This window comes from Mytilus trossulus, chromosome 12 (assembly GCF_036588685.1).
Source record: "Mytilus trossulus isolate FHL-02 chromosome 12, PNRI_Mtr1.1.1.hap1, whole genome shotgun sequence".
Lineage (NCBI taxonomy): Eukaryota > Metazoa > Mollusca > Bivalvia > Mytilida > Mytilidae > Mytilus > Mytilus trossulus.
The window spans coordinates 1,563,443-1,591,413 of record NC_086384.1 but is presented as its reverse complement, the minus strand read 5'-3'; the positions used below and the strand labels follow the sequence as shown (position 1 = coordinate 1,591,413).

At 31.8% G+C, this 27,971-nt stretch overlaps 3 protein-coding genes across 11 annotated transcripts in view; all 3 read right to left on the bottom strand.

Moving 5' to 3' along the window:
• LOC134692957 (rap1 GTPase-activating protein 1-like) overlaps positions 1–27,971 on the bottom strand; it is a 252,361-nt gene that overhangs the window by 67,962 nt on the left and 156,428 nt on the right. The gene's annotated exons all lie outside the window — the stretch shown is intronic.
• Positions 5,474–6,762, bottom strand: LOC134693211 (uncharacterized). Its single transcript, XM_063553946.1, has one exon. The coding sequence runs from the start codon at positions 6,760–6,762 to the stop codon at positions 5,506–5,508; it is 1,257 nt and encodes a 418-aa protein (XP_063410016.1). The 3' UTR covers positions 5,474–5,505.
• Positions 13,340–15,001, bottom strand: LOC134693250 (uncharacterized). Its single transcript, XM_063553994.1, has one exon. The coding sequence runs from the start codon at positions 14,965–14,967 to the stop codon at positions 13,660–13,662; it is 1,308 nt and encodes a 435-aa protein (XP_063410064.1). The 5' UTR covers positions 14,968–15,001; the 3' UTR covers positions 13,340–13,659.

Genomic DNA, 27,971 nt, shown 5'->3' with positions numbered 1-27,971 from the left:
AGTATGGAACAGACACATACAGAATGTACCAGATCTAAACCTGTAAGCAGCTGACAACCCTTCCCTAACCATGAACAGAGATCTTACAGGACAACATATTTCTTATTCATTTTTTATATAAATAAGGCTGTAAGTTTTCTTGTTTGAATTGTTTTATATTGTCTTCTAAGGGCCTTTTATAGCTGACTATGCTGTATGGGCTTTGCTCATTGTTGAAGACTGTACAGTGACCTATAGTTTGTGTCATTTTGGTCTCTTGTGGACAGTTGTCTCATTGGTAATTATACCACATCTTCTTTTTTATATGTATAAATCAGATCAACCAATGGTTAATATTTGTTCTTTATGTATAGCTTATAAAGTACTCATTTATTTTTTATTTGGGTTTCGTTTTCAATGATAAATTGTTTTTAGAAATAAAGTTTGAAAAAGCTGAATATTGTAAGTTGTTTACGTAACCTTTAATTTACCCTTTACATATTACAAAAATTGGCAGTCTACATTCCTAATTAAGGTAGAGCTGACTTATTTATAGAAGACAGACCTAATGAAGATCTTAGCACTAACATCAAATTGTGCTTAGAAATTTGATTTTGGTGTTAGATTTGTGTTGTTTATCTCTATAAAACATTTCCCTAATTTAGGGAAAAGGGTGGTTGGTGGGGTTCTAAAAATCTCCTTAGTGTGGTGAAAAGGGGGGTAAAGAATTTGATTTTGGAGTCAAATCTTGATACCATTCCAGACCCTAATCCTCTGAAATAAAAAAAAAAACTTAATTCTTTATAGAGGGACAAAGGCTGTCAGGGTTACTTATAACAAATATGAGGGCATTTCTCTCTCTCTCTGTCCAATTTTTAGTTAACACTTATAACCACTACTATCTAATTCTATAATAAATGAAGATGTTTGAGGCATTATAGTTGACCTTACTTTGGCACCAACTTGTAACAACTTAATTAAGTATCATAACCACAGGCATGATAAACTATAATGGCCATCAGCTGTTGTCTATCTATAATTGGTAGATGATTTTTTCATCTTTAACTAATTGAGATGACTAATTGCTTGGTCCATCTCATCCATATGTCCATCTGACTCCCACCGATTAATAAGAGTCTGTAAATTATGTTCTCTTTGTACACAGGATATCAGATATAAAATATCTATAATTAGATCATTTGTCAAGAACAGTGGCGGATCCAGAACTTTTCCTAAGGGGGACCGGCTGACTGACCTAAGGGGGGGGGGCCTCTTCAGTCATGCTTTAGTGATTCCCTATAAAATCAACCAATTTTTTTCCACGAAAAGGGAGTGTGTGTGTCCTGGGCCCCTCATAGCATCCCTTGGATCCGCCTATGAAGACTTCATTGATTAAAAAAAATATATTAATACTTTTAATAATATAGCAAGGAACTTTTTGCTAACATACAATATTTAACAGTATTCTAAAAAAAAAAAAATTCTTTCTTAAGGAATCTCCTAGATGAAACTACTTTAACAGTCCGAAAATGAGGACTTGAAAGTCACAGGAAGGCATCATGACACAAAATCAAAATAGCCTTTCAAGCTGTTGTGCCAATGAAACCAGGAATCTTCAGCAGTCAATTGTTTTATTCATTAATAGGTTTATTTTTCACTTTTTATCATTAGCCACTCCTTTACCTACTTATGGTTTTCAATTGAACTTTTAACTAAGAGACTGTCAAATTTTTTCATATAAAAGAAAGAAGATGTGGTTTAATTGTTTATGTGACCACTCTTCTCAAGAGACCAAAGATACAGAAATTAACTACTACATGTCATCAGGTCGTCACATGGCCTTCAACAATGATCAAATTTAACCTATAAAGCATAGTCAAACATAAAAGGTCCTGAAATGACAAATGAACAAAAATGTGTCCAAAGTACACAGATGCCCCACTCGCACTATCCTTTTGCATGTTCCATGGACCGTGAAATTTGGTAATAATCTAATTTGGCATAAAAATTAGAAAGATTATACTATAGGGAACATATGTACTAAGTTTCAAGTTGATTGGACTTCAGCTTCATCAAAAACTACCTTGACCAAAAACTTTAACCTGAAAGAACGTACGTACAGACGAACGGACGCACAGACAAACGAAAGGAGCCACAGATCAGAAAACATAATGTCCCTCTACTATTGTAGGTGGGGCATAAAAACAACTGCATGAATGTTCAGGACATAATTTGAAGACGAATAGGTAAAAAGTCTGACTTAATCATAAAAGTAGCTCCATAAGGGAAAGGGCCAAGTCACACTGTCCCCCCTAAATATACCTTTAATGTTGCCTTGGTGGGCCCACCTTTCACACATTCTGGGATTTGCAACTAATTTTGAATTACTTCTAATTTGCAATATTGACTACCTTAGATAACAACACCAGAGGGGATCCAGGGTGGAGGGGTTGGAACCCCCCTTTTTAGGACAATCAATGCATTTGAATGGGAGCATAAAGTTGGACCCCCCTTACTCTGGGTTGGGAACCCCTCCTTTTTTAAATAGCTGGATCCGCCCCTGAACACTGAACTTACCTGACAAGGCACTTGAGATCTCTGAGAGAATGTTTGAAGGACATCTTATAAAATCAAATTATTTCACTTTTTTAGATTAGGAACATACCCATAAAACCACTTAATTAATTTAACACACCACAACAGGATTAGGAAAACCACATAGGTTCATAACAAATTAAAATTTAATCAAATCTCAATGCAAAAATTAAAGTATCTATTGTTTGCAATTTTTTAATTTGTTTTATTTTAATCCAACTATTTTAATTTGTTTTATTCTAATCCAGCTATTCTAATCTCTTAGTTAAAGGATTGACATACCTTCGTATTAAGATTATGTATAGTTTTCTTATGAACTGACAGCTGAGCTTAAAAGAGTTCATATATTTGTTTTATTAATTGAGAGTACCACCATTCTTATATCATGCACGCAGGAGGAATTTTGGCTTTACTACACGAAAATTCATTTAGATGTTTGTAAACAAATGGTTTCCCGTATTTCGTTGGCGGTCCTTTGTTAAACTAAGTCCCTTGCTGGCAGCCATATTGGATGATGGATCGGCCACAAAGTAACAACACTTGGTCAGCACCTCATAAGGAACATTCATGCAGTGGTTCTCTAAAAGAAGACATTTGTATGTATTTCCCTTAGGGTCATAAATTGTTAAAACAAAGTCCCCTACTGGCAGCCATCTTGGATGATAGATTGGCTTAAAAGTAACAACACTTGGTCAGCGCTTCATAAGGAACATTCATGCAGTGTTTGGTTTCATTCCATTCAGTGGTTCTCTAAAAGAAGACATTTGTATGTGTTTTCAATAGGGTCCTATGATAAACTAAGTCCCTCTCTGGCGACCATCTTGGATGATGGTTCAGCAACAAAGTAACAGCACTTGGTCAGCACCTCATAAGGAACATTCATGCCATGTTTGGTTCCATTCCATTCAGGTTCTCTAGAAGAAGTTCAAAATGTAAAAAGTTAAGACGACGGACACCAAGTGATGAGAAAAGCTCACTTGGACCAGTGGGCAAGGTGAGCTAAAAAAAGCTGTATAGCAATAAGACAGAAACCAGATAATAAAAGACAGCAATAAATGGACCAATTGTTCTGAGGCAACAGCAAATAGATATATAGTCAAACTTTGAGTATTTAATAAAACAGATTTTTTAAAAGATTATTTTTTTTGTTTTAATTTCAAGGTCATTAGTAGAGTATTAACAGAAACACACAACAATAACTGACATTTTTAAAACATCAACATAATTAATTCATTTTACAAATTATAGTAATATTTCAAGATATAACAGAAATGCTATCTAATGGGAGATAACTCAAATTCTAAACCAATGTTTGTTGTACGGTAGTCCATAGACAACTTTAATAAATATTAATTACGTCATTTGCGTTCTATTTAAAAAGTCTAATAATATACCCCATTCAATAAATGTTGATCAATATATTTGTACAATTTTTAAGTTTTTAAAAAAGTCAAGGACAAATTATATACTGTAAATTCAGAAATTATCGCGAGGTTTTTATTATTGTGAAAAATGCGACTGATTTGTAAACGCAATAATTTAAACTCGCATTTTGAAATATTTTATATGAATTTAACAGGATTTTTCTCAAAATTGTAAATTATTAAAATCGCATTTCAGTCTAAAATGACAAAATCACAATAATAAATGCACTTAATAATTTCTGAATTTACAGTACAAGGTATCTATCATGTTTAAATACTGATCTCTATTTGCCATTCATAAATTTTAATAACTTAAGGATTTCCTTCCTACATATTTATCAGAACTCTGCCCGAATCAACTCTTAGACTTAATTGCAAACCTACGGGTTTCAAGTCTGAAATTTCCCCTGATCATTTCTAGGTAAGACCTAACAATCCACCAGATATATGTAAGCAATAATAGGTCACCATACTGCCTTCAACAAAGAGTAAAACCCAAACTGTATATTCAGCTATAACTGACTTCAACAATGAGCAAATTAAAGAAAGATTGAAATCCATATCCAAACAACATGACAGATATTCAATCACTATTGTCATCTTTTAAAGGAAAATTTCTTCAGTACTTTATATATCATACTTTTATACTTGACTATGCTGTATTGGTTTATCACATTGTTGAAGGTAGTGTGGGGATCTATAGTTATTAATTTCTGAGTTAATTTGGTATCTTGTGGAAATTTCTCATTGGCAATCATACCACATCTTCTTATTTAATTATAATATGGTTACTGTTAATGACATGCTGCTGTCGCCTTTACCATTTTTTCTTCTTCAAGTTTTAATGTTTAGAACACAGTTAAATTAAGACTAATTAATTTGAACTTGATGCATATGGAATTTTGGGATAAAAAAGAATTATAGTCTTAGAAACGAAAATATTTAAGGAATATGAAAAAAATCATTGAAGTTATTGAAATATGTAAAGATTGTCTATAGCCACTGTTGTCCTGAACATGCATGAAATATTTGCCACTGAAAATTAAGCAACCAACAATCAATCAATCTATAGGCATTGTCTTGGTATAATTAGAATATATATAAATGTTTGAAACAGAAATTTACTAATTAAGCAAAATAATTTGTTTTTATATTGTTCGTACTATTGATCTAAAATAATATTCCATTATTAAATTAATTTCTTAATCAAAATTCAAGAATTATTAGAATGCAGCCTATCTTAACACATTAATTAAAGTTAGTTCCTGTAATGTACAAGGGAAATCACTAAAATCCAGAATTACGTTCAAATCATATAGTTTAGATTTCTTAGTTTCTTCCGTACTAAAAAATCCCATATAAATAGTTCCTGATGTAGACAGAGCAAGGAAAATCTTCAGAATCCAGAAAAGTTTAATTCATAAAGTTTGGCCTTTGAGTATAGTGTCTTCATCACTAACAAATCTCATATAGATAGTTCCTGATGTAGACAGAGCAAAGGAAATCACTAGAATCCAGAATAGTTTAACTCATAAAGTTTGGCCTTAGTAGTGTCTGGACTTCCACTCTTACTAACACATCCTATAAATATAGTTCCTGATGAGGATAGAGCAAGGGAGTATGGACGTAAGATTCCTATGTCACGGAGGTTGTAGTAGGTAATACTTTGTCCTTGGTCACTCAGAATATGTAATAAATGATTTCTCGCCTCAGTAACAATAATATTATCTAATGGTGTCGTTAGTATTCCTACAGGTGTAAATGGTTTCTCCTCAGTGTTGACATCAGGGTGACCAGTGTAAGTTCCTAGAATGTCTCCTCCTGGTGATAACACTACCACTCTACCTCTGTCATCATAATCTAACCCATCCACCACACAGATGTTACCAGTACTGGTACAGGTCACACTTACAGGGTAGGTGAATAATGGTTTGTTATGATTGTCATGTTCATATTCCTTTAGTTGTTTTCCATCCTGATCCATCACAATAACTACACGTCTTCCTGTGACAGGGAATGCCTTACCTCCAGACCTGGCTCCTATGATGACTCTATGATCACTGGTCACATGGATACTGGTTGGTATCAATGGTTTTACATCATACCTGGAATCAGTTATCTCCCCTGTCATGGTGTTGATTAGTTGGAGTTTAGTCTCTGTTACAACAAGAATGTTATTTGAATGAGTTTTTGCCATTCCATAAATCCTAGTGCTTAGACTTGTTATAACTTCAGTTCTAATCTCCCTAAGTTTGACGTGTTGTAACTTTGATCTGGTACCATCCTCCATCCACATAGTACCATCCGAACATACGGCTATATAGTGAATATTGTTAAGATCTGTTGTATAAACTTTGGATATTTCTAACTTAATTTCACTCTTCTGTTTTGGCTTCAGTTCTACTTTGCCTTTATTATAGTCTTCTTCTTCAATTAACTCATGTCCATTATGAACTTTAGTGATACACTTGAAACAGATCAGTTTATTACAAGTATTGCAGAATAGACAGCAAGCTTGGTTAGAATGTTCATCACATTTGACTTCACTGAATATAATTGTGTCCTTTGACACCTCTTGTTTTCCTATGTCATTTATATTCAGAATTTTATGGTCTTTTCCAATCTTTAGATGGACCCCATTCTTACACTTGTCACACATGAGGGAGTCACATGTAATACATTTCCATTTAATCTTATTTCCACCTTCACATAACTGACATCCAACTGGAATTTGACCTTTTTGTATTGAACTTGCAAACGCCATTTCAAAGTTGAAAGATGTCTTACTCAAAGTTACTTCTTGTCTTTATATAAATTTTCTATAGCAATTAAAATCTATAAGAACTATAAGATTACCTCATTATAGGTTCAAAATGTATTTATATTTTATTTATTCAATCAAGGGTATATACATTTTCAGATCTTTTTTTAAGATTGAATTGTTTTAGAAATAATATTATACAAATGTTTTTATTGTAGCCTTTGTATACAAGGAAATATTAAATGACCTGAAATAATTTGTATATTGATATACTTTTTTGGGTCGATTATTATATCCAGTTTTAAATTGACCTCTACAATTCTTTTTATTTTCCAACCTTATTTGTGTAAGAATCGTCATTGGAATTTTTATAGATATCATACTTAAATACTCTAACAGATATATTCAAAGTGCTGTAAGCACTGTAGGCAGTAAACCAAAAACTATGAAAACTTTAGCAATGTTGCTTCAATTTTTTTTTAAAGATTTAAAAGAACAAACATTAAACATTTATATATATTTGTACATTTATGTTCATTTAATGAATTGAAGGTCTTCAAAAGCAACACATGTATCAAGTATATATTTTTTTCGTGGTAATTAGTCTGCAGTGGTACAAATTCGCAATGATGAACTATGTCCAGTGCACGATGTTTTGTCGATATTGTCAACATCGCAATGTCAACTTTATACTGTCGTTATTGTGTTTACATTGTATCATATCACTATGTTCTATACCTTTCTGTTTACATGGTTCACATTGCATACATCGCAATGTTAACACTATCGTTTCAACACTGTGTTTATATTTGTGTATGTAAGGTATATCTTTCTGTTTACCGCATTCACATTGTATACATCGCAATGTTAACAATATCATGTCAACATGGCGTTTATATTGTTTATATAGAGTCTATACCTTCTGTTTACATTGTTTACATCGCGATGTTGACAATATCGTGTCAGCATCATGTTTATATTGTATATATAGAGTCTATACCTTTCTTTTTACATCGTTCACATCGTATACATCGCTATGTTGACAATATCGTGTCAACATCATGTTGCAATTTCTGCAGGGAAACATTACATTCACTCTGTGGTTAAAGTTTTTAAAATTCTAATAACTTTCTTAAACTATTCTGGGTTTGTACCAAACTTGGACAGAGGCTTATTTATGATCATAAGATAGTATCCAGGAGTAAATTAAAAAAAAAAAATCATCCACTTTTTCCGTATTTTACTTTTAAATGGATTTATATTTTTTTCTAGTTAACATTACATGTGCATACGTTTAAAGTCTGCAGTTAAAGTTTTAAAGCATTTATTAGATTCATAAACTATGCTGGATTTTTACCAAACTTGGACAGAAGCTTCTTACAATCAAAAGATTGTATTAAGAGGAATATTTTTATTGAATTTCTTCCTCAGTTTTGTTGAGTCTGTGATTTACAGCAAAAGTAGGTGAGACACTGGGTTCCACAGAACCCTTACAAATTTTTTACATGTACAGAAGAATTTTTATGGTTATCAATAAGGTATAAGATTAAATATAAGCAGTTTAAAAATGTATAGAAGATATGTTCAAATCCAACGATTCTCTACATATTTTCCAAAAATTATGAGATTTGAATCCTTCTATATAAGTCCTTGATAGAGTCTATACCTGTCTGTTTACATCGTTCACATCGTGATGTTGACAGTATTGTGTCAACATCGTGTTTATATTGTATACATAGAGTCTATACCTTTCTCTTTACATCTTTCACATCGTATACATCATAATTTTAACAATATCGTGTCAACATCTTGTTGTTGTATATACATTTTTGTTGTTCTTTTTTCTTTTTTTTTTTAAAATAAGTTGAGCAGTTTGTTACATAGATTAAATTGTTTTCCATTTGTCATGTCAGCGTCTTTGATTGTTAACTAAGGAAATTTGATTTATTAAATTATAGTTTATACACAATACAATGTATCTGTTATCAATGATTTCAGCAGGCAGGTATGGGGGGCTTTCATTCTTTCATTTTATGAACTCATTTCATTTGGCTTTTAATTCCAGGGGAATCATACTCCCCCAATTCAATAATACATCAGATAGGTTAATTCCTGTCGAGGAACAAATTGTATTTAAGTAGTATTTTTACTACGCTGGGATCGCCCAGGAGCAATTAGGTTCATTCCTGGGGATCGCCCCAGGAATTAGGTTCATTCCTGTCGAGGAACAAATAGGTTCATTCCTGGGGATCGCCCCAGGAACTAGGTTCATTCCTGGGGGTCGCCTCAGGAATTAGGTCCATTCCTGTCGAGGAAAATAGGTTCATTCCTGGGGATCGCCCCAGGAACTAGGTTCATTCCTAGGGATCACCCCAGGAAATAGGTTCATTCCTGCCGAGGAACAAATAGGTTCATTCCTGGGGATCGCCACAGGAACATTTTTTACTAATCGCTTATTTTTATTTTTCTCATATTTTGATAAGTTTTGAATTTGTTTTCTCATATTTTGATAAGTTTTGAATTTGTTTTCTCATATTTTGAATAGTTTGAAATGTTTATTTCAATTCTCTTAAGTGAATGAGTAGCCCCCAGAAAGCCAATAATGTATTATATAGTTTGTCATACAATGTAGAAAGATATGTACTGTTATGATACAGTTTATTTAAATATTTAGTTGTAGTTTTAGTATGTTTTGATATTTTATTAATAAACATAAATCTTAAATTGTGTTGTGTATAAAAGGAAATTTGATTTATTAAATTATAGTTTATACACAATACAATGTATCTGTTATCAATGATTTCAGCAGGCAGGTATCTAGTCTATTCTTAGGAAATTACATAACATCTATTGTTAGCTTAGTAGGAATAGTGCCCTAGAGGGGGGTTAGAGTATTGTTGATGAATTGAGAGGAAGCATCGTTGTATTTGATGCAATTACAATCAGTTATCCCACCCACCAGCCCAAACTACACCTGTGCATTAACTGGGTATTTAGCTTAAGTGATAGGTATGATATGGATGTATTAAAATATGTTAAAATTTAAAGGTGTTACTCTAAGTTACAGTCAGACCAATATTGTGTAATTCTGACTGCAAGTTCTTGGTATTTCTGTTATTTCTGTTTAGAATATTCATATAGTTGTTTAGTTTGTTATATTTTCATTCTAGCTAAAGTGTTTTCATGCAATGGGCTGTTCCAGTTAATATCTGATAATGGGGGATGGATGGTCCTTTCTGAGGGGTGTAAAATTTATACATCTTAGGGGTGAAATTTTGGGTTTTTTCATCTGACAGTTACACTTTTACGCAACAATTTCTGAGGGGTCTTGCAACAGTAAATGATTAAATATAATTACATCTTAGGGGTAACAAAAAATACCTATTTCATATCTTAGGGGTGCTTTGGAATGTAGACAGTTTCGTATTATGCATTACCTGGTATTGGATTTAAATTTCTGATGGGTACAATCCTTGCAGTAAAAATTCTGATAGGTCAATTTTTCCCCTGAAAGCCCATCCACCCAATATGAACAGGAACTCTACATCTGATAGGTCTTAATTTATAGATCTGATAGGTAGTGTTTCATGATGTTTTTTTTCTGATAGATATAAACAAAAATCTCCCCATCCATCCCCACCTGTCAGAAATTAACTGGAATGGCCCAATGCATTCCTGCGAAGTCTAAAATATATCATCTATACAATTGAAGTTATAGAAAGAGTGATTTGAAATTGCTATATGACATGTTATATTTTCTTTTATATATCTTGTTTGTTAGTTTAAATATATATATATTTGTTCATCTCTTGTTTAGGGGCTACTCTTATGGAAATAATATGTGCCTTTTCTTTAAATTCCAGGGGAATCATACTCCCCCAATTCAATAATACATCAGATAGGTTAATTCCTGTCGAGGAACAAATTGTATTTTAAGTAGTATTTTTACTACGCTGGGATCGCCCAGGAGCAATTAGGTTCATTCCTGGGGATCGCCCCAGGAATTAGGTTCATTCCTGTCGAGGAACAAATAGGTTCATTCCTGGGGATCGCCCCAAGAACTAGGTTCATTCCTGGGGGTCGCCTCAGGAATTAGGTCCATTCCTGTCGAGGAAAATAGGTTCATTCCTGGGGATCGCCCCAGGAACTAGGTTCATTCCTAGGGATCACCCCAGGAAATAGGTTCATTCCTGCCAAGGAACAAATAGGTTCATTCCTGGGGATCGCCACAGGAACATTTTTTACTAATCGCTTATTTTTATTTTTCTCATATTTTGATAAGTTTTGAATTTATTTTCTCATATTTTGAATAGTTTGAAATGTTTATTTCAATTCTCTTAAGTGAATGAGTAGCCCCCAGAAAGCCAATAATGTATTATATAGTTTGTCATACAATGTAGAAAGATATGTACCGTTATGATACAGTTTATTTTAATATTTAGTTGTAGTTTTAGTATGTTTTGATATTTTATTAATAAACATAAATCTTAAATTGTGTTGTGTATAAATGCGATATAAACTTTACTCCATGTTAAAGGCCATCAGTTATCTATAGATGTGCCATTTAGTATGTATGTACTGGAAATTTGACTTATTTGCAATCATAACACCTCTCCTAATTGATATACACCTTTCTGTTTAAATTGTTCACATAACAATGCTAACAATATTGTGTCAAAACCGTGTTTATATTTTATGTTGAGTCTATGGTACGTATATAAACATTAAACTAACTGCATATGTTTGCACATGTTCTAAGTCAGGAATCTGTTGTTCAGTAGTTGTCGTTTGTTGAATTGTTCATACGTGTATCTGGTTTCTCTATTTTTACATGTATTAGACTGTTATTTTTCCTGTTTAATTTAAATAGTTTTACACAAGTGCTTTTTTGTTTGCTTTTTATAGCTTGCTACTCGATAAAAGCCAAAACTCCGTGTTAATGAAGATACTTTGACCTATAGTGGTTTACTTATAAAACATGTAACCAAGGATTTGTATACAAATCCATGGTGTAACTTAAATAAAAAGTTGTCTCATTTGAACATCTACCGCATCTTCTGATATATATACATGGCTATGTTAACGATGTCAACGATGTAAACAATATACATGATATATAAGAGTTCAAACATATTGAGTATTGAATAAAACAGAGTTATTTTAAAAGTTATTTTTTTTTGTTTTAATTTCATGGACATAAGTAGAGTTTTAACAGAAACACATAACAAGATCTTACATTTTTAAAATATCAACATGATTAATTCATATTACAAAATAGAGGAATTTTGTCCAAACAAATATTTCAAGATATAACAGAATTGCTATCTGATGCATATAATGGGAGATAACTCAAATTCTAAACCAATGTTTGTTGTACATAGTCCATAGAAAACTTCAATAAATCTTAAATACGTCATTTGTATTAATTTTTTATTTAAAAAGTTAAGACATTCCTTTAATAATATATCCCATTCAATATATTTTAATCAAGATTATTGTACAATTTTCTTCAGTTTAAAAGTCAAGGACAAATTATATATCAGGTATCTATCATGTTTAAATACTGATCTCTATTTGTCATTTATAATTTTTAATAACTTAAGGTAGCAAATTTCCTTACTAGATATTTATCAGAACTCTGCCTAAATCAACTCTTAGACTTAATTGCAAACCTAAGGGTTTCAATTAAGTCTTTGTAATTTTCCCTGATAATTTCTAGGTAAGACCTAACAATCCACCAGAGATATGTAAGCAATAATAGGTCACCATACTGCCTTCAACAAAGAGTAAAACCCAAACTGTATATTCAGCTATAACTGACTTCAACAATGAGCAAATTAAAGAAAGACTGAACTCCATATTCAAACAACATGACAGAAATTCAATCACTATTGTCATCTTTTAAAGGAAAATTTCCTCCAGTACTTTATATAGCATCCTTTTATACTTGACTATGCTGTATTGGTTTATCACATTGTTGAAGGCAGTATGGGGATCTTTAGTTGTTAATTTCTGAGTCAATTTGGTATCTTGTGGAGTTTTCTCATTGGCAATCATATGACAAATTTTGTTCACGGGAAATTAATGTAAAATTAACGTAAATTTCATGTGAAAAAAATCACATGAATATCATGTTAATCGAGCTTATACGCGTAATTCACGTGAAAAATTTACGTGAATTTCATGTGAAGGCTTAATTCACGTGAATTTCACGTGAAATATCTGATTCATGTGAAATTCACGTGAAATTAATGTGAAATTCATGTGAAATGAGATTACCGTGAAATTCACGTGAGCAAAATTTGGCTGTGTATATATACCACATCTTCTTATAAAGTTATAATATGGCTATTATTAACAACATGCTGCAGCCTTTACCAGTTTCAACAAGTTTAGAACACAGTTAGAAACTTAATTTGAAATTTTGGGATAACAAAGAATGAGTCTTAAAAATGAAAATATAATTTAATGAATATGAAAAAAATCATTAAAATTATTGAAATCTGTAAAGATTGTCTATAGGTACTGTTGTCTTGAATATGCATGAAATATTTGCCACTGGAAATTAAGCAACCAACAATCAATCAAACTGATATTTACTGATAACAGTTTTACTATTTTTTCAAAAATTAATTTTCAAATCAAATTCTAAAATCAATAGAATACAGCCATATAATTCAAACTTACGTTATCATTAACACATTAAATAAATGTATAGAAAGGTCCAGGCATAAGCCGATTTTTTTATATTATTTATATCATATTTTATCCTTATGTGTAAGGGAAATCATCGGAATCCAGAATTAAGTTGAACTCATATAGTTTGTTTTTCTACTTCGTTCTTCACTAAAACCTCCTATATAGATATAGTTCCTTAGGTATACAGAGCAAGGGAAATCTTTAGAATCCAGAATAGTTTAACTCATAAAGTTTGGCCTTAGCAGTGTCTGGACTTTCTTTTGGACTAACACATCCTATAAATATAGTTCCTGATGAGGATAGAGCAAGGGAGTATGGATCTAAGATTCCCATGTCACGGAGATTGTAGTAGGTAATGCTTTGTCCTTGGTCAGTCAGAATATGTAATAAATGATTGTCAACATCTGTAACAATGATACTATCTAATGGTGTGGTTAGTATTCTTACAGGTGTAAATGGTTTCTCCTCAGTGTTGACATCAGGGTGACCAGTGTAAGTCCCTAGAATGTCTCCTCCTGGTGATAACACTACCACTCTACCTCTTCGATCATAATCTAACATATCCACCACACAGATGTTACCATTACTAGTACAAGTCACACATATAGGGAAGGAAAATAATGGTTTTGTTATGGAACTTTTTCGAAATCTTGGCAAACTAAATAATTGTTTCTTATGATTGACATGTTCATATTCCTTCAGTTGTTTTCCTTCCTGATCCATCACAATAACTACACCTTGTCTTGTTATAGGTAATAACTCTTCCACAGGATTGGCTCCTATGATGACTCTGTGATCACTGGTCACATAGACACTGATTGGATACAATGGTTTTACATCATACCTGGAATCAGTTATCTCCCCTGTCATGGTGTTGATTAGTTTGAGTTTAGTCTCATCTTTTGTAACAAGAATGTTATTTGAATGAGTTTTTGCCATTCCATAAATCTGAGTATTAAGACTTGTTATTACTTCAGTTCTATTCTCCCTTAGTTTGACATGTTGTAACTTTGATTTGACATTATCCCCTATCCACAGAGAACCATCAGAACATACGGCTATAAAGTGAATATTGTTAAGATCTGTTTTATAAACTTTGGATATTTCTAACTTAATTTTACTCTTCTGTTTTGGAGTCAATTGTACTGTGCCTTTATTATAGTCTTCTTCTTCAATTAACTCATGTCCATTATGAACTTTTATGGTGATACACTTTGGACAGATAAACTTATTACAAGTTTTACAGAATAGACAGCAAGCTTGGTTAGAATGTTCATCACATTTGACTTCACTGAATTTTATTGTGTCCTTTGACCCTTCAGATTTGCCTATTTCATTTATATTAAGAATTTTATGATCTTTCCCAATCTTTAGATGGACGCCATTCTTACACTTGTCACACATGAGCGATTCACATGTAATACATTTCCATTGAATCTTATTTCCACCTTCACATAACTGACATCCAACTGGAATTTGACCTTTTTGTATTGAACGTGCAAAGGCCATTTCAAAATTTAAAGATGTCTGACTTTATATAACCTCCTTGTCTCTCTATATATTTTTTAATATCTATTTAAATCTACTATTTTGACTTGTGTAGAGCTATAACATAACCATATCAAGGGTATTTAAATTTAGTTATTGAGGGTATATACACTTTGTTTATATGTTTAAAGATTGAATTGAAATTTCTTTTCAAAGAATAATATATATAAATAAAGAATGGTACCCATGCAAACATCTGTGATGTAATGTTTCCTGTGGAAGCTGATGGTATTCATACCAAACCACCAACTATGGTCAGCAATGGCCATATCTCCCAGAAGGTTGGGTGGGTGGGGGGGGGGGGGGGGTAGTCATACATTTATGGTTTTGATGTCCTTATAATTTCCTGCTACTTCCCTTCTTTCTCTTATTAAGTAATTAACTAGAATATTTTAAAACAAGCCTACTTGTTTTTATGGTTAATTTTCCCTGATATTCCAGCTGCCATAATGAGTTAATGAATAATGAACAAGATCCTGATTATCACCCTTCACATCCCCTTCATAACTCTCAACAATGTAACATTTCTCATAGTTATAATTTCCAAATTTTTATAAAAAAAAATGAATTCCAACAATCAAAATGAAATGAATACAGATAAACACCATCACAAATTGTATACAGCTATCTTATCTGTAGTTAATTCATTACTGGTTAATACTCTAAATGAAATGAACATGAAAGCACTCTACCATTCAACTTTTTTGAACATCTGATTTCTATTTCACTTTTATTTACCTATTTTTTGACAGAATGTTCATTCATCAAAGTAAACAGTCAACAAGATTAGCTATAAGTTGATTAACCTGTGCCAGAATATTATAATGATCCCCCTTTTTAACATATGATCTAACTTAGGTGATTATCACCAATATATCCCAGTGACTAATTGATTTTAGTTAAATTAAGATGTAACTTTTAATCCATTTCTATACATTATGACATTTTAATCCAAAGTATATTAACTAAGTATTTAAAAGTCAATAAGATTATCATCTGTAATAAAACATTGACAATGTAATTTGTAAACCCAATGATCAAAGGGAATGTGTGTTCAGGTATAATGATGGTATGGCAAATTATCACCCCCATATATATATATATAATTTGTCTTAACATCAGCCAAACAAAGTTAGATCAGTAAATTTGCATTCTCAATTTTTTTTTGTCCTTCCCTCGCTGAGATTCCAACTCGTGCTACAAAGATATTGTGGCATCAAATGACCTGCACTGTATATATACGTATCGGATGCACTAATGAGACCACTCGACCACCTAGACTTCAAAACAAAGATTTCGGTGGCCTGGAGAAATACCTTTTCTTGTCAGTTTTCTATTATAAAGGATCCTACAAATTAACATGATTTAAATGCAAGATGTAGTTGCAGAAATGATTATATATAAGTACGTCTGAATCAGTGACACCTCACTCTACAATATATATTGACTTAAAGAAAAGAATTAAATTAAAAATCATTCTGTTTTATAATAATTCTGATTTGCATTTAAAAAAAAACATCTTCTAAAATTAATCCTATGTATACTCAACTAATTCAAGATTACAATACATTTTATTCATTAAGATTTGTTTGTAAACCTGATGCTTGAACCATTAACTTTTTCTATTTTCTATTTTGAGTAGTGTACAATTTGATAATAAGGTAATTATAACTAAAGATATAGAACTGAGGGAATAGTTGCAATTAGAGGTCGGTCATTTAAAGATGTCATATTCGTATCAACAGTATCATATTCATTGATATGTATGCATTTGTAGATTTACAAATAAACACTATGTGATCCAGAAAATGGCCTTCAACAAAGACCAAAGTATATACTGCATTGTAAAAGATAAAAGGTCCCAAAATGACAAATGAAAAACAATTACATGTATGTTTAAGATATAATTTGGAGTGGAATAGGTAAAAAGTCTGACTTGCAACTAATTTGAATAACTTCTAATTTGTTATATTGACTACATTAAATATCAACACCAGAGGGGGAACCAGGGGGGGGGGGGGGAGGTTCTGGGGGTTGAAACCCCCCTTTTTTTTTTAGATGATCAATGCATTTGAATGGGAGCATATAGTTGGACCCCTTACTCTAGGTTGTGAACCCCTTCTTTTTAAATTGCTGGATCCCCCCCATGAACACTGAACTTACCTCACAAGACACTTGAGATCTCTAAGAGAATGTTTGAATGACATCTTATAAAATCCAATTAAAAAAAAGTTAAGACGACAGACAGCAAGTGATGAAAAAAGCTGTATAGCAATGAGACAGAAACCAGATAATAAAAGTCAGTAATAAATGGACCAATTGTCAACAGAAAATAGAAATGTAGTCAAACTTTGAGTATTTTATAAAACAGATATTTCAAAAGATAATTGTTTTGTTTTAATTTTATGGAGTATAACAGAAACACATTTATGGAACAAGAACTGACATTTTTAAAACATCAACATGATTAACTCATATTACAAAATAGAGTAATTTTGTTCATACAATTATTTCAAGATATAACAAAAATGCTCTGATGCATATAATGGGAGATAACTCAAATTATAAACCAATGTTTGTTGTACGGTAGTCCATAGACAACTTTAATAAATCTTAATTACGTCATTTGCATTCTATTTAAAAAGTCTAATAATATACCCATTCAATAAATTTTAATCAATATATTTGCACAATTTTCTTAAGTTTAAAAATCAAGGACAAATTATATACAAGGTAAATGTATGTTTCATGTTTAAATACTATCTCTATTTTTAATAACTAGGTAGAAAATTTCCTTACTAGATATTTATCAGAACCCTGCCTGAATCAACTCTCAAACTGTTTTTATAGTCTTTGTCATTTGCCCTGATAATTCCTAGGTAAGACCTAACAATCCACCAGAGACATTTTAGCAATTATAGGTCACCATACTACCTTCAACAAAGAGTAAAACCCAAACTGTATAGTCAGCTATAACCGACTTCAACAATGAGCAAATTTAAGAAAGATTGAACTCCATAATCAAACAACATGACAAATATCCAATCACTATTGTCAGCTTTTAAAAGGAAATTTCCTTCAGTATTTTATATATTATCCTTTTATAGCTGACTATGCTATATTTTTTTATCACATTGTTGAAGGCAGTATAGGGATCTATAGTTGTTAATTTCTGTGTCAATTGGTATCCTGTGGAGAGTTGTCTCATTTGCGTTCATTATCACTGAACTAGTATATATTTGTTATGGGGCCAGCTGAAAGACGCCTCTGGGTGTGGGAATTTCTTTCGACATTGAAGACCTGTTGGTGACCTTCTGCTGTTGTTTTTTCTATGGTCGGGTTGTTGTCTCTTTGACACATTCCCCGTTTCCTTTCTCAATTTTATTGAAACAGAAATTTACTAATTATCCAAAATATTTTTTTTATAATATTCAAACTATTGTTTCAAAATATTCCATTATTAATTAATTTCTAAATCAAGTTCTAGAATCATTAGAATGCAGAATTCCATTCTCAATTTTATTTAGCCTATCTAAACTTGTGCTATCATTAACACATTAATTACAGATAGTTCCTGTAATGTACAAGGGAAAACACTAGAATCCAGAATTAAGTTAAACTCATAAAGTTTGGCCTGCCAGTAGTGTTTTCATCACTAACAAATCCCACATAGATAGTTCCTGATGTAGACAGAAATTGAGAATAAGGGAAATCTTTAGAATCCAGAAAAGTTTAAATCATAAAGTTTGGCCTTTGTGGTGTTTGGACTTCCTATCTCATGTATACATCCTATATAAATAGTTCCTGAGGTAGAGAGAGCAAGGAAAATCACTAGAATTCAGAATATTTTAACTCATAAAGTTTGGCCTTTGTAGTGTCTGGACTTCCACTCATATTAGCACATCCTATATAAATAGTTCCTGTCATAGACAGAGCAAGGGAGATCGAATATAAGATCCCCATGTCATGGAGATTGTAGTAGGTTATAATTTGTCCTTGGTCAGTCAGTATATGTAATGTATGATTGTTCATATCTGTAACAATGATATTGTCTGATGGTGTTGTTAGTATTCCTGCAGGTTTAAATGGATTCTCCTCAGTGTTGACATCATGGTGACCAGTGTAAGTTCCTAGTATGTTTCCTCCTGGTGATAACACTACCACTCTACCTCTTCGATCATAATCTAACCTATCCACCACACAGATGTTACCAGTACTGGTATAGGTGACACGTGCAGGGTAGGTAAATAATCGTTTGTTATGATTGTCATGTTCATATTCCTCCAGTTGTTTCCCTTTCTGGTCCATTACCACCACTACACGTCTTCCTGTGACAGGGAATGCCTTACCTCTAGACTTGGCTCCTATGATAACTCTGTCATCACTGGTCACTTGGACACAGATTGGAACCAATGGTTTTACATCATACCTGGAATCAGTTATCTCCCCTGTCACGGCGTTGATTAGTTTGAGTTTAGTCCCATCATCTGGTACAACAAGAATGTTATTTGAATCAGTTTTAGCCATTCCCCAAATCTTAGTGTTTAGACTTGTTATAACTTCAGTTCTATTCTCCCTTAGTTTGACATGTTGTAACTTTGATCTGTAACTATCCCCCATCCACATAGAACCATCAGAACATACGGCTATATCGTAAATATTGTTAAGATCTGTTGTATAAACTTTGGATATTTCTAACTTAAAGTCACTTTTCTGTTTAGGTTTCAGTTGTATTTTGTCTTTATTATAGTCTTCTTCTTCAATTAACTCATGTCCATTATGAACTTTAGTGGTACACTTGAGACAGATAAACTTATTACAAGTATTGCAGTACAGACAGCAAGCCTGGTTAGAATGTTCATCACATTTGACTTCACTGAATATAATTGTGTCCTTTGACCCTTCAGGTTTTCCAATATCATTAATGTTAGTTATTTTATGGTCTTTCCCAATCTTTAGATGGACTCCATCTTTACACTTGTCACACATGAGCGACTCACATGTAATACATTTCCATTTAATCTTATTTCCACCTTCACATAACTGACATCCAACTGGAATTTGACCTTTTGGTATTGAACTTGCAAACGCCATTTTAAAGTTTAGAGATGTCTTACTCAAAATTACTTCTTGACTTTGTATAAATTTTCTAAAGCAATTGAAATCTATAAGAACTATAAGATTACCTCATTATAGGTACACAATGTATTTATATTTTATTTATTCAATCAAGGGTATATACACTTTCAGATCTTTTTTAAAGATTGAATTGTTTTAGAAATAATATTATACTATTGTAGCCTTTGTATACAAGGAAATATTAAATGACCTGAAATAATTTGTATATTGATATACTTTTTTGGGTCGATTGTTATATTGTGTATTAAATTGACCTCTACAATTGTTTTTATTTTCCAACCTTATTTGTGTAAGAATCGTCAATCATTTGATTTTGTTGGAATTTTTATAGATATCATACTTAAATACTCTAATAGATATATTCAAAGTGCTGTAAGCACTGTAGGCAGTAAACCAAAAACCAAGGCAAACATATTAATTATGAAAACTGTGGCAATCTTGCTTCAATTCTTTTTTTAAAGATTTAAAAGAACAAACATTAAACATTCATATATAATTGTACATTTATGTTCATTTAATGAATTGAAGGTCTTCAAAAGCAACATATGTATCAAGTATATTTTTTTTTTCGTGGTCATTAGTCTGCAATGGTACAAACTCGCAATGATGAACTATGTCCAGTGCAAGATGTTTTGTCGATATTGTCAACATTGCAATGTCAACTTTATACTGTCGTTATTGTGTTTACATTGTATCATATCACTATGTTCTATACCTTTCTGTTTACATGGTTCACATCGCATACATCGCAATGTTAACACTATCGTTTCACCACCGTGTTTATATTTGTGTATGTAAGGTATATCTTTCTGTTTACCGCATTCACATTGTATACATCGCAATGTTAACAATATCGTGTCAACATCGCGTTTATATTGTTTATATAGAGTCTATACCTTTCTTTTTACATTGTTCACATCGTATACATCGCTATGTTGACAATATCGTGTCAACATCATGTTGCAATTTCTGCAGGGAATCATTATATTCACTCTGTGGTTAAAGTTTTTAAAATTCTAATAACTTTCTTAAACTATTCTGGGTTTGTACCAAACTTGGACAGAGGCTTATTTATGATCATAAGATAGTATCCAGGAGTAAATTAAAAAAAAAAATCATCCACTTTTTCCGTATTTTACTTTTAAATGGATTTAGATTTTTTTCTAGTTAACATTATATGTGCATAAGTTTTAAAGCATTTATTAGATTAAATATAAGCAATTTAAAAATGTATAGAAGATATGTTCAAATCCAACAATTCTCTACATATTTTGCAAAAATTATGAGATTTGAATCCTACTATATAAGTCCTTGATAGAGTCTATACCTGTCTGTTTACATCGTTCACATCGTATACATCGCGATGTTGACAGTATTGTGTCAACATCGTGTTTATATTGTATACATAGAGTCTATACCTTTCTCTTTACATCTTTCACATCGTATACATCGTAATTTTAACAATATCGTGTCAACATCTTGTTGTTGTATATACATTTTTGTTGTTCTTTTTTCTTTCTTTTTTTTAAATAAGTTGAGCAGTTAGTTCCATAGATTAAATTGTTTTCCATATGTCATGTCGGTGTCTTTGATTGTTAACTATGCGATATAAACTTTACTCCATGTTAAAGGCCATCAGTTATCTATAGATGTACCATTTAGTATGTATGTACTGGAAATTTGACTTATTTGCAATCATACCACCTCTCCTAATTGATATACACCTTTCTGTTTAAATTGTTCACATAACAATGCTAACAATATTGTGTCAAAATCGTGTTTATATTTTATGTTGAGTCTATGGTACGTATATAAACGTTAAACTAACTGCATTTGTTTGCACATGTTCTAAGTCAGGAATCTGTTGTTCAGTAGTTGTCATTTGTTAAATTGTTCATACATGTTTCTGGTTTCTCTATTTTTAAATGTATTAGAAATTTATTTTTCCTGTTTAAATACTTTTACACAAGTGCTTTTTTGTTTACTTTTTATAGCTTGCTACTCGATAAAAGCCAAAACTCCGTGTTAATGAAGATACTTTGACCTATAGTGGTTTACTTATAAAACATGTAACCAAGGATTTGTATACAAATCCATGGTGTAACTTAAATAAAAAGTTGTCTCATTTGAACTTCTACCCCATCTTCTGATATGTATACATGGCTATGTTAACGATGTCAACGATGTAAACAATATACATGATATATAAGAGTTCAAACATATTGAGTATTGAATAAAACAGAGTTATTTTAAAAGTTTTTTTTTTTTTGTTTTAATTTCATGGACAGATAAGATAAGATATTTTATTTCCAATTATGGGCCCCAAAGGGCATAAACATTACAACATCAATAATTTTTTCCATAATACAATACAAACAAAGAGATAAAAAAAAAAAAGTTAAACGAGAACTATTTAAGTTCTTAAAGAATACGTAGATAAAGAATCTATAGTATGTTTTTTTTTAATACTAATGCATTTTATTGCAAGTGTGGTTGATATAGATAACAAACAAGTAGCCCAAAAAGAAAAAAAGAAAAATAGATATCCACATATGTATAGTACACAAAAAGTTGGATCAATTAAATATATAATAATTAGCCAAAAAGAAAGTAGACATAAGTAGAGTTTTAACAGAAACACATAACAAGAACTTACATTTTTAAAATATCAACATGATTAATTCATATTACAAAATAGAGGAATTTTGTCCAAACAAATATTTCAAGATATAACAGAATTGCTATCTGATGCATATAATGGGAGATAACTCAAATTCTAAACCAATGTTTGTTGTACATAGTCCATAGAAAACTTCAATAAATCTTAAATACGTCATTTGTATTAATGTATATTTAAAAAGTTAAGACATTCCTTTAATAATATATCCCATTCAATATATTTTAATCAAGATTATTGTACAATTTTCTTCAGTTTAAAAGTCAAGGACAAATTATATACCAGGTATCTATCATGTTTAAATACTGATCTCTATTTGTCATTTATAATTTTTAATAACTTAAGGTAGCAAATTTCCTTACTAGATATTTATCAGAACTCTGCCTAAATCAACTCTTAGACTTAATTGCAAACCTAAGGGTTTCAATTAAGTCTTTGTAATTTTCCCTGATAATTTCTAGGTAAGACCTAACAATCCACCAGAGATATGTAAGCAATAATAGGTCACCATACTGCCTTCAACAAAGAGTAAAACCCAAACTGTATATTCAGCTATAACTGACTTCAACAATGAGCAAATTAAAGAAAGACTGAACTCCATATTCAAACAACATGACAGATATTCAATCACTATTGTCATCTTTTAAAGGAAAATTTCCTCCAGTACTTTATATAGCATCCTTTTATACTGGACTATGCTGTATTGGTTTATCACATTGTTGAAGGCAGTTTGGGGATCTATAGTTGTTAATTTCTGAGTCAATTTGGTATCTTGTGGAGTTTTCTCATTGGCAATCATATGACAAATTTTGTTTACGTGAAATTAATGTAAAATTAACGTAAATTTCACGTTAATCGAGCTTATACGCGTAATTCACGTGAAAAATTTACGTGAATTTCATGTGAAGGCTTAATTCACGTGAATTTCACGTGAAATATCTGATTCATGTGAAATTCACGTGAAATTAATGTGAAATTCATGTGAAATGAGATTAACGTGAAATTCACGTGAGCAAAATTTGGCTGCGTATATATACAACATCTTCTTATTAAGTTATAATATGGCTATTATTAACAACATGCTGCAGCCTTTACCAGTTCAACAAGTTTAGAACACAGTTAAAAACTTAATTTGAACTTTGTGCATATGAAATTTTGGGATAACAAAGAATTAGTCTTAGAAATGAAAATATAATGAATATGAAAAAAATCATTAAAGTTATTGAAATCTGTAAAGATTGTCTATAGGTACTGTTGTCCTGAATATGCATGAAATATTTGCCACTGGAAATTAAGCAACCAACAATCAATCAAACAGATATTTACTGATAACAGTTTTACTATTTTTTCAAAAATTAATTTTCAAATCAAATTCTAAAATCAATAGAATACAGCCGTATAATTCAAACTTATGTTATCATTAACACATTAAATAAATGCATAGAAAGGTCCTAGCATAAGCGGATTTTTTTATATTATATTATATCATATTTTATCCTTATGTGTAAGGGAAATCATATAGTTTGTTTTTCTACTTCGTTCTTCACTAACACATCCTATAAATATAGTTCCTTAGGTATACAGAGCAAGAGAAATCTTTAGAATCCAGAATAGTTTAACTCATAAAGATTGGCCTTAGAAGTGTCTGGACTTTCTTTTGGACTAACACATCCTATAAATATAGTTCCTGATGAGGATAGAGCAAGGGAGTATGGACCTAAGATCCCTATGTCACGGAGGTTGTAGTAGGTAATACTTTGTCCTTGGTCAGTCAGTATATGTAATAAAACATTGACCACATCAGTAGCAATGATATTATCTAATGGTGTTGTTAGTATCCTTTCTGGTTTAAATGGTTTCTTCCCCGTGTTGACATCAGGGTGACCAGTATAAGTTTCTAGAATGTCTCCTCCTGGTGATAACACTACCACTCTACCTCTGAAATCATAATCTAACCTATCCACCACACAGATGTTACCATTACTGGTAGAAGTTACACATAGCGGGTAGGTGAATAATCGTTTGTTATGATTGTCATGTTCATACTCCTTTAATTGTTTTCCTTCCTGATCCATTACCACCACTACACGTCTTCCTGTAACAGGGAATGGATTACCTCCAGACTTGGCTCCTATGATAACTCTGTGATCACTGGTCACATGGACACTGATTGGATACAATGGTTTTACATCATACTTAGAATCAGTTATCTCCCCTGTCATGGTGTTGATTAGTTTGAGTTTAGTCTCATCTGTTGTAACAAGAATGTTATTTGAATGAGTTTTTGCCATTCCATAGATCTGAGTGTTTTGACTTGTTATAACTTCAGTTCTATTCTCCCTTAGTTTGACATGTTGTAACTTTGATCTGATTTGATCCCCCATCCACATAGAACCATCAGAACATACTGCTAAATCGTGAATATAAGTAAGATCTGTTGTATAAACTTTGGATATTTCTAACTTAATTTCACTCTTCTGTTTTGGGTTCAGTTCTACTTTGCCTTTATTATAGTCTTCTTCTTCAATTAACTCATGTCCATTATGAACTTTAGTGATACACTTTGGACAGATAAGCTTATTACATGTTTTGCAGAATAGACAACAAGCTTGGTTAGAATGTTCATCACATTTGACTTCACTGAATATTATTGTGTCCTTTGACCTGTCATGTTTTCCAATATCATTAATGTTAGTTATTTTATGATCTTTCGCAATCTTTAGATGGACTCCATCCTTACACTTGTCACACATGAGTGACTCGCATGTAATACATTTCCATTGAATCTTATTTCCACCTTCACATAACTGACATCCAACTGGAATCTGACCTTTTTGTATTGAACTTGCAAACGCCATTTCAAAGTTTAAAGATGTCTTACTCAAAATTATTTCTTGTCTTTATATAAATTTTCTATAGCAATTGAAATCTATAAGAAATATAAGATTACCTCATTATAGGGACAAAATGTATTTATATTTTATTTATTCAATGAAGGGTATATATACTTTCAGATCTTTTTTTAAGATTGAATTGTTTTAGAAATAATATTATACTATTGTAGTCTTTGTATACAAGGAAATATTAAATGACCTGAAATAATTTGTATATTGATATACTTTTTTGGGTCGATTATTATATCGTGTATTAAATTGACCTCTACAATTGTTTTTATTTTCCAAATTTATTTGTGTAAGAATCGTCAAGCATTTGATTTTGTTGGAATTTTTATAGATATCATACTTAAATACTCTAATAGATATATTCAAAGTGCTGTAAGCACTGTAGGCAGTTAACCAAAGACCCCAGGCAAACATATTAATTATGAAAACTTTGGCAATGTTGCTTCAATTTTTTTTTAAAGATTCAAAAGAACAAACATTAAACATTCATATATAATTGTACATTTATGTTCATTTAATGAATTGAAGGTCTTCAAAAGCAACACATATATCAAGTACATTTTTTTTCCGTAGTCATTAGTCTGCAGTGGTACAAATTCGCAATGATTGCAGTTTTTCTAGTTGATAGTTATTGTTCGTATTAGTTGACTGTTAATAGTTTAAGTTGACTTCAGTACAAGCTCGTAAAAGTATGAATGGACTTGCTTCCCTGGAAAGAAAACTGAGTTTGTGTTCTACAGTACAAAAGCTATGAGACACAAATCAGACAAATGTTTACTACTACAGGGATCAATGGTGAGGTCTGACTGACCTATCCATAGTAAATGTAAATGACTCCAACCTTCACCCCAAGTCATTGATGTGTAAGTGTTGAATAAAATGACAGGTGTTAGGTTTAGCAAAGTGATATGCATATGTGACGCCTATGAGATTGACCTTGTATGTCATTCAATCTTTTTGAAATAACAAACAGTAATGAATATGGTTTAGGAGTTGGTATCTCAATATTTTACAAGTTCTAAAATACACACAAGAGGGTGTGGTGACCCTAGGAACTACCCCTATTTTTCATTTGATTTTTATATTGTCCCATACATATAAATATATATGGTTTAGGGGTGAGGATCTCGACATTTATCAAGTTTTCAAACAGGAGGGGGTGGGGGACACCCAGTGGCTTCCTCTGTGTTGCATTTGATTTGTTATATTGTATTGCAGTTATATAGTTCAAACAGGAATGTGTGCAGTGACCCTAGGGACTCCCCCTAAAATTCATTTGATTTGTTACTAGTATATTGTCCCATTCATGAATATATATGGTTTAGGGGAGGGGATCTTGACTGTTTCCAAGTTCTCAAACAGGAGGGATGGGGTGAGCCACTGGGACTCCCCCTGTATTTCATTTGATTTATTATATTGTCCCATACATGAATATATATGGTTTATGGGATGGGATCTCAACTGTTTCAAAGTTCCCAAACAGGAAGGGTGGGGTGACCCCAGGGACTCCCCCTGTATTCCATTTGATTGGTTATATTTTCCCATACATTAATAAATATGGTTTAGGGGTCGGGATCTCTACTGTTTCCATGTTCTAAAGCAGGAGGTTGTGGGGTGACCCTAGGGACTTCACCTATATTTCATTTGATTAGTTATATAGTCCCATACATGAATGAATATGGTTGAGAGGTGGGGAGCTCATCCGTTTCAAAGTTATCAAACAGGAGAGGGTAATTTGCCCCAAAGGACTCCACATACATATCATATGATTTGCTTTCATTCAGGTATCATATAATCTAGCTGCATCATTTGTGTAAAATAAGAAACTTCCAGCTATTTTAACTGACCCATCAACATTGAGAGAAAAAATACCCAATGAAATTGCAGTAATATTGGTTTACACTTTAAAAGCATCTAACTTGCTTTACCAACATTTATCACTAATTTATACTGTCACCAGGACCATATATATATATTGTTAAATATACTGTTCCCAGCTGTCACATTGTATTGGAGTTGTCAAAAAGAGCTTCTTTACAAAATATTTTCTGTTTTTTTTTTATTCTTTTACATATATATCTTTTGGTTTTCAATTCTATTGTTTATATTTATTTACCATGCATAGATGCATTTTGTCATTTATCTGATTTCTGTTTAGTTCATCCCCAAACCCCTGAATTACCCTTCTCCTCTTCTGGAATTGCATCTGAAATTGTAATTTTCTTCTCACATAATTAAGCCATTTT

Bases quoted from the DNA above. Each gene is read 5' to 3' on its own strand.
- LOC134693211 (XM_063553946.1), bottom strand. From the start codon at position 6,762: ATGGCGTTTGCAAGTTCAATACAAAAAGGTCAAATTCCAGTTGGATGT.
- LOC134693250 (XM_063553994.1), bottom strand. From the start codon at position 14,967: ATGGCCTTTGCACGTTCAATACAAAAAGGTCAAATTCCAGTTGGATGT.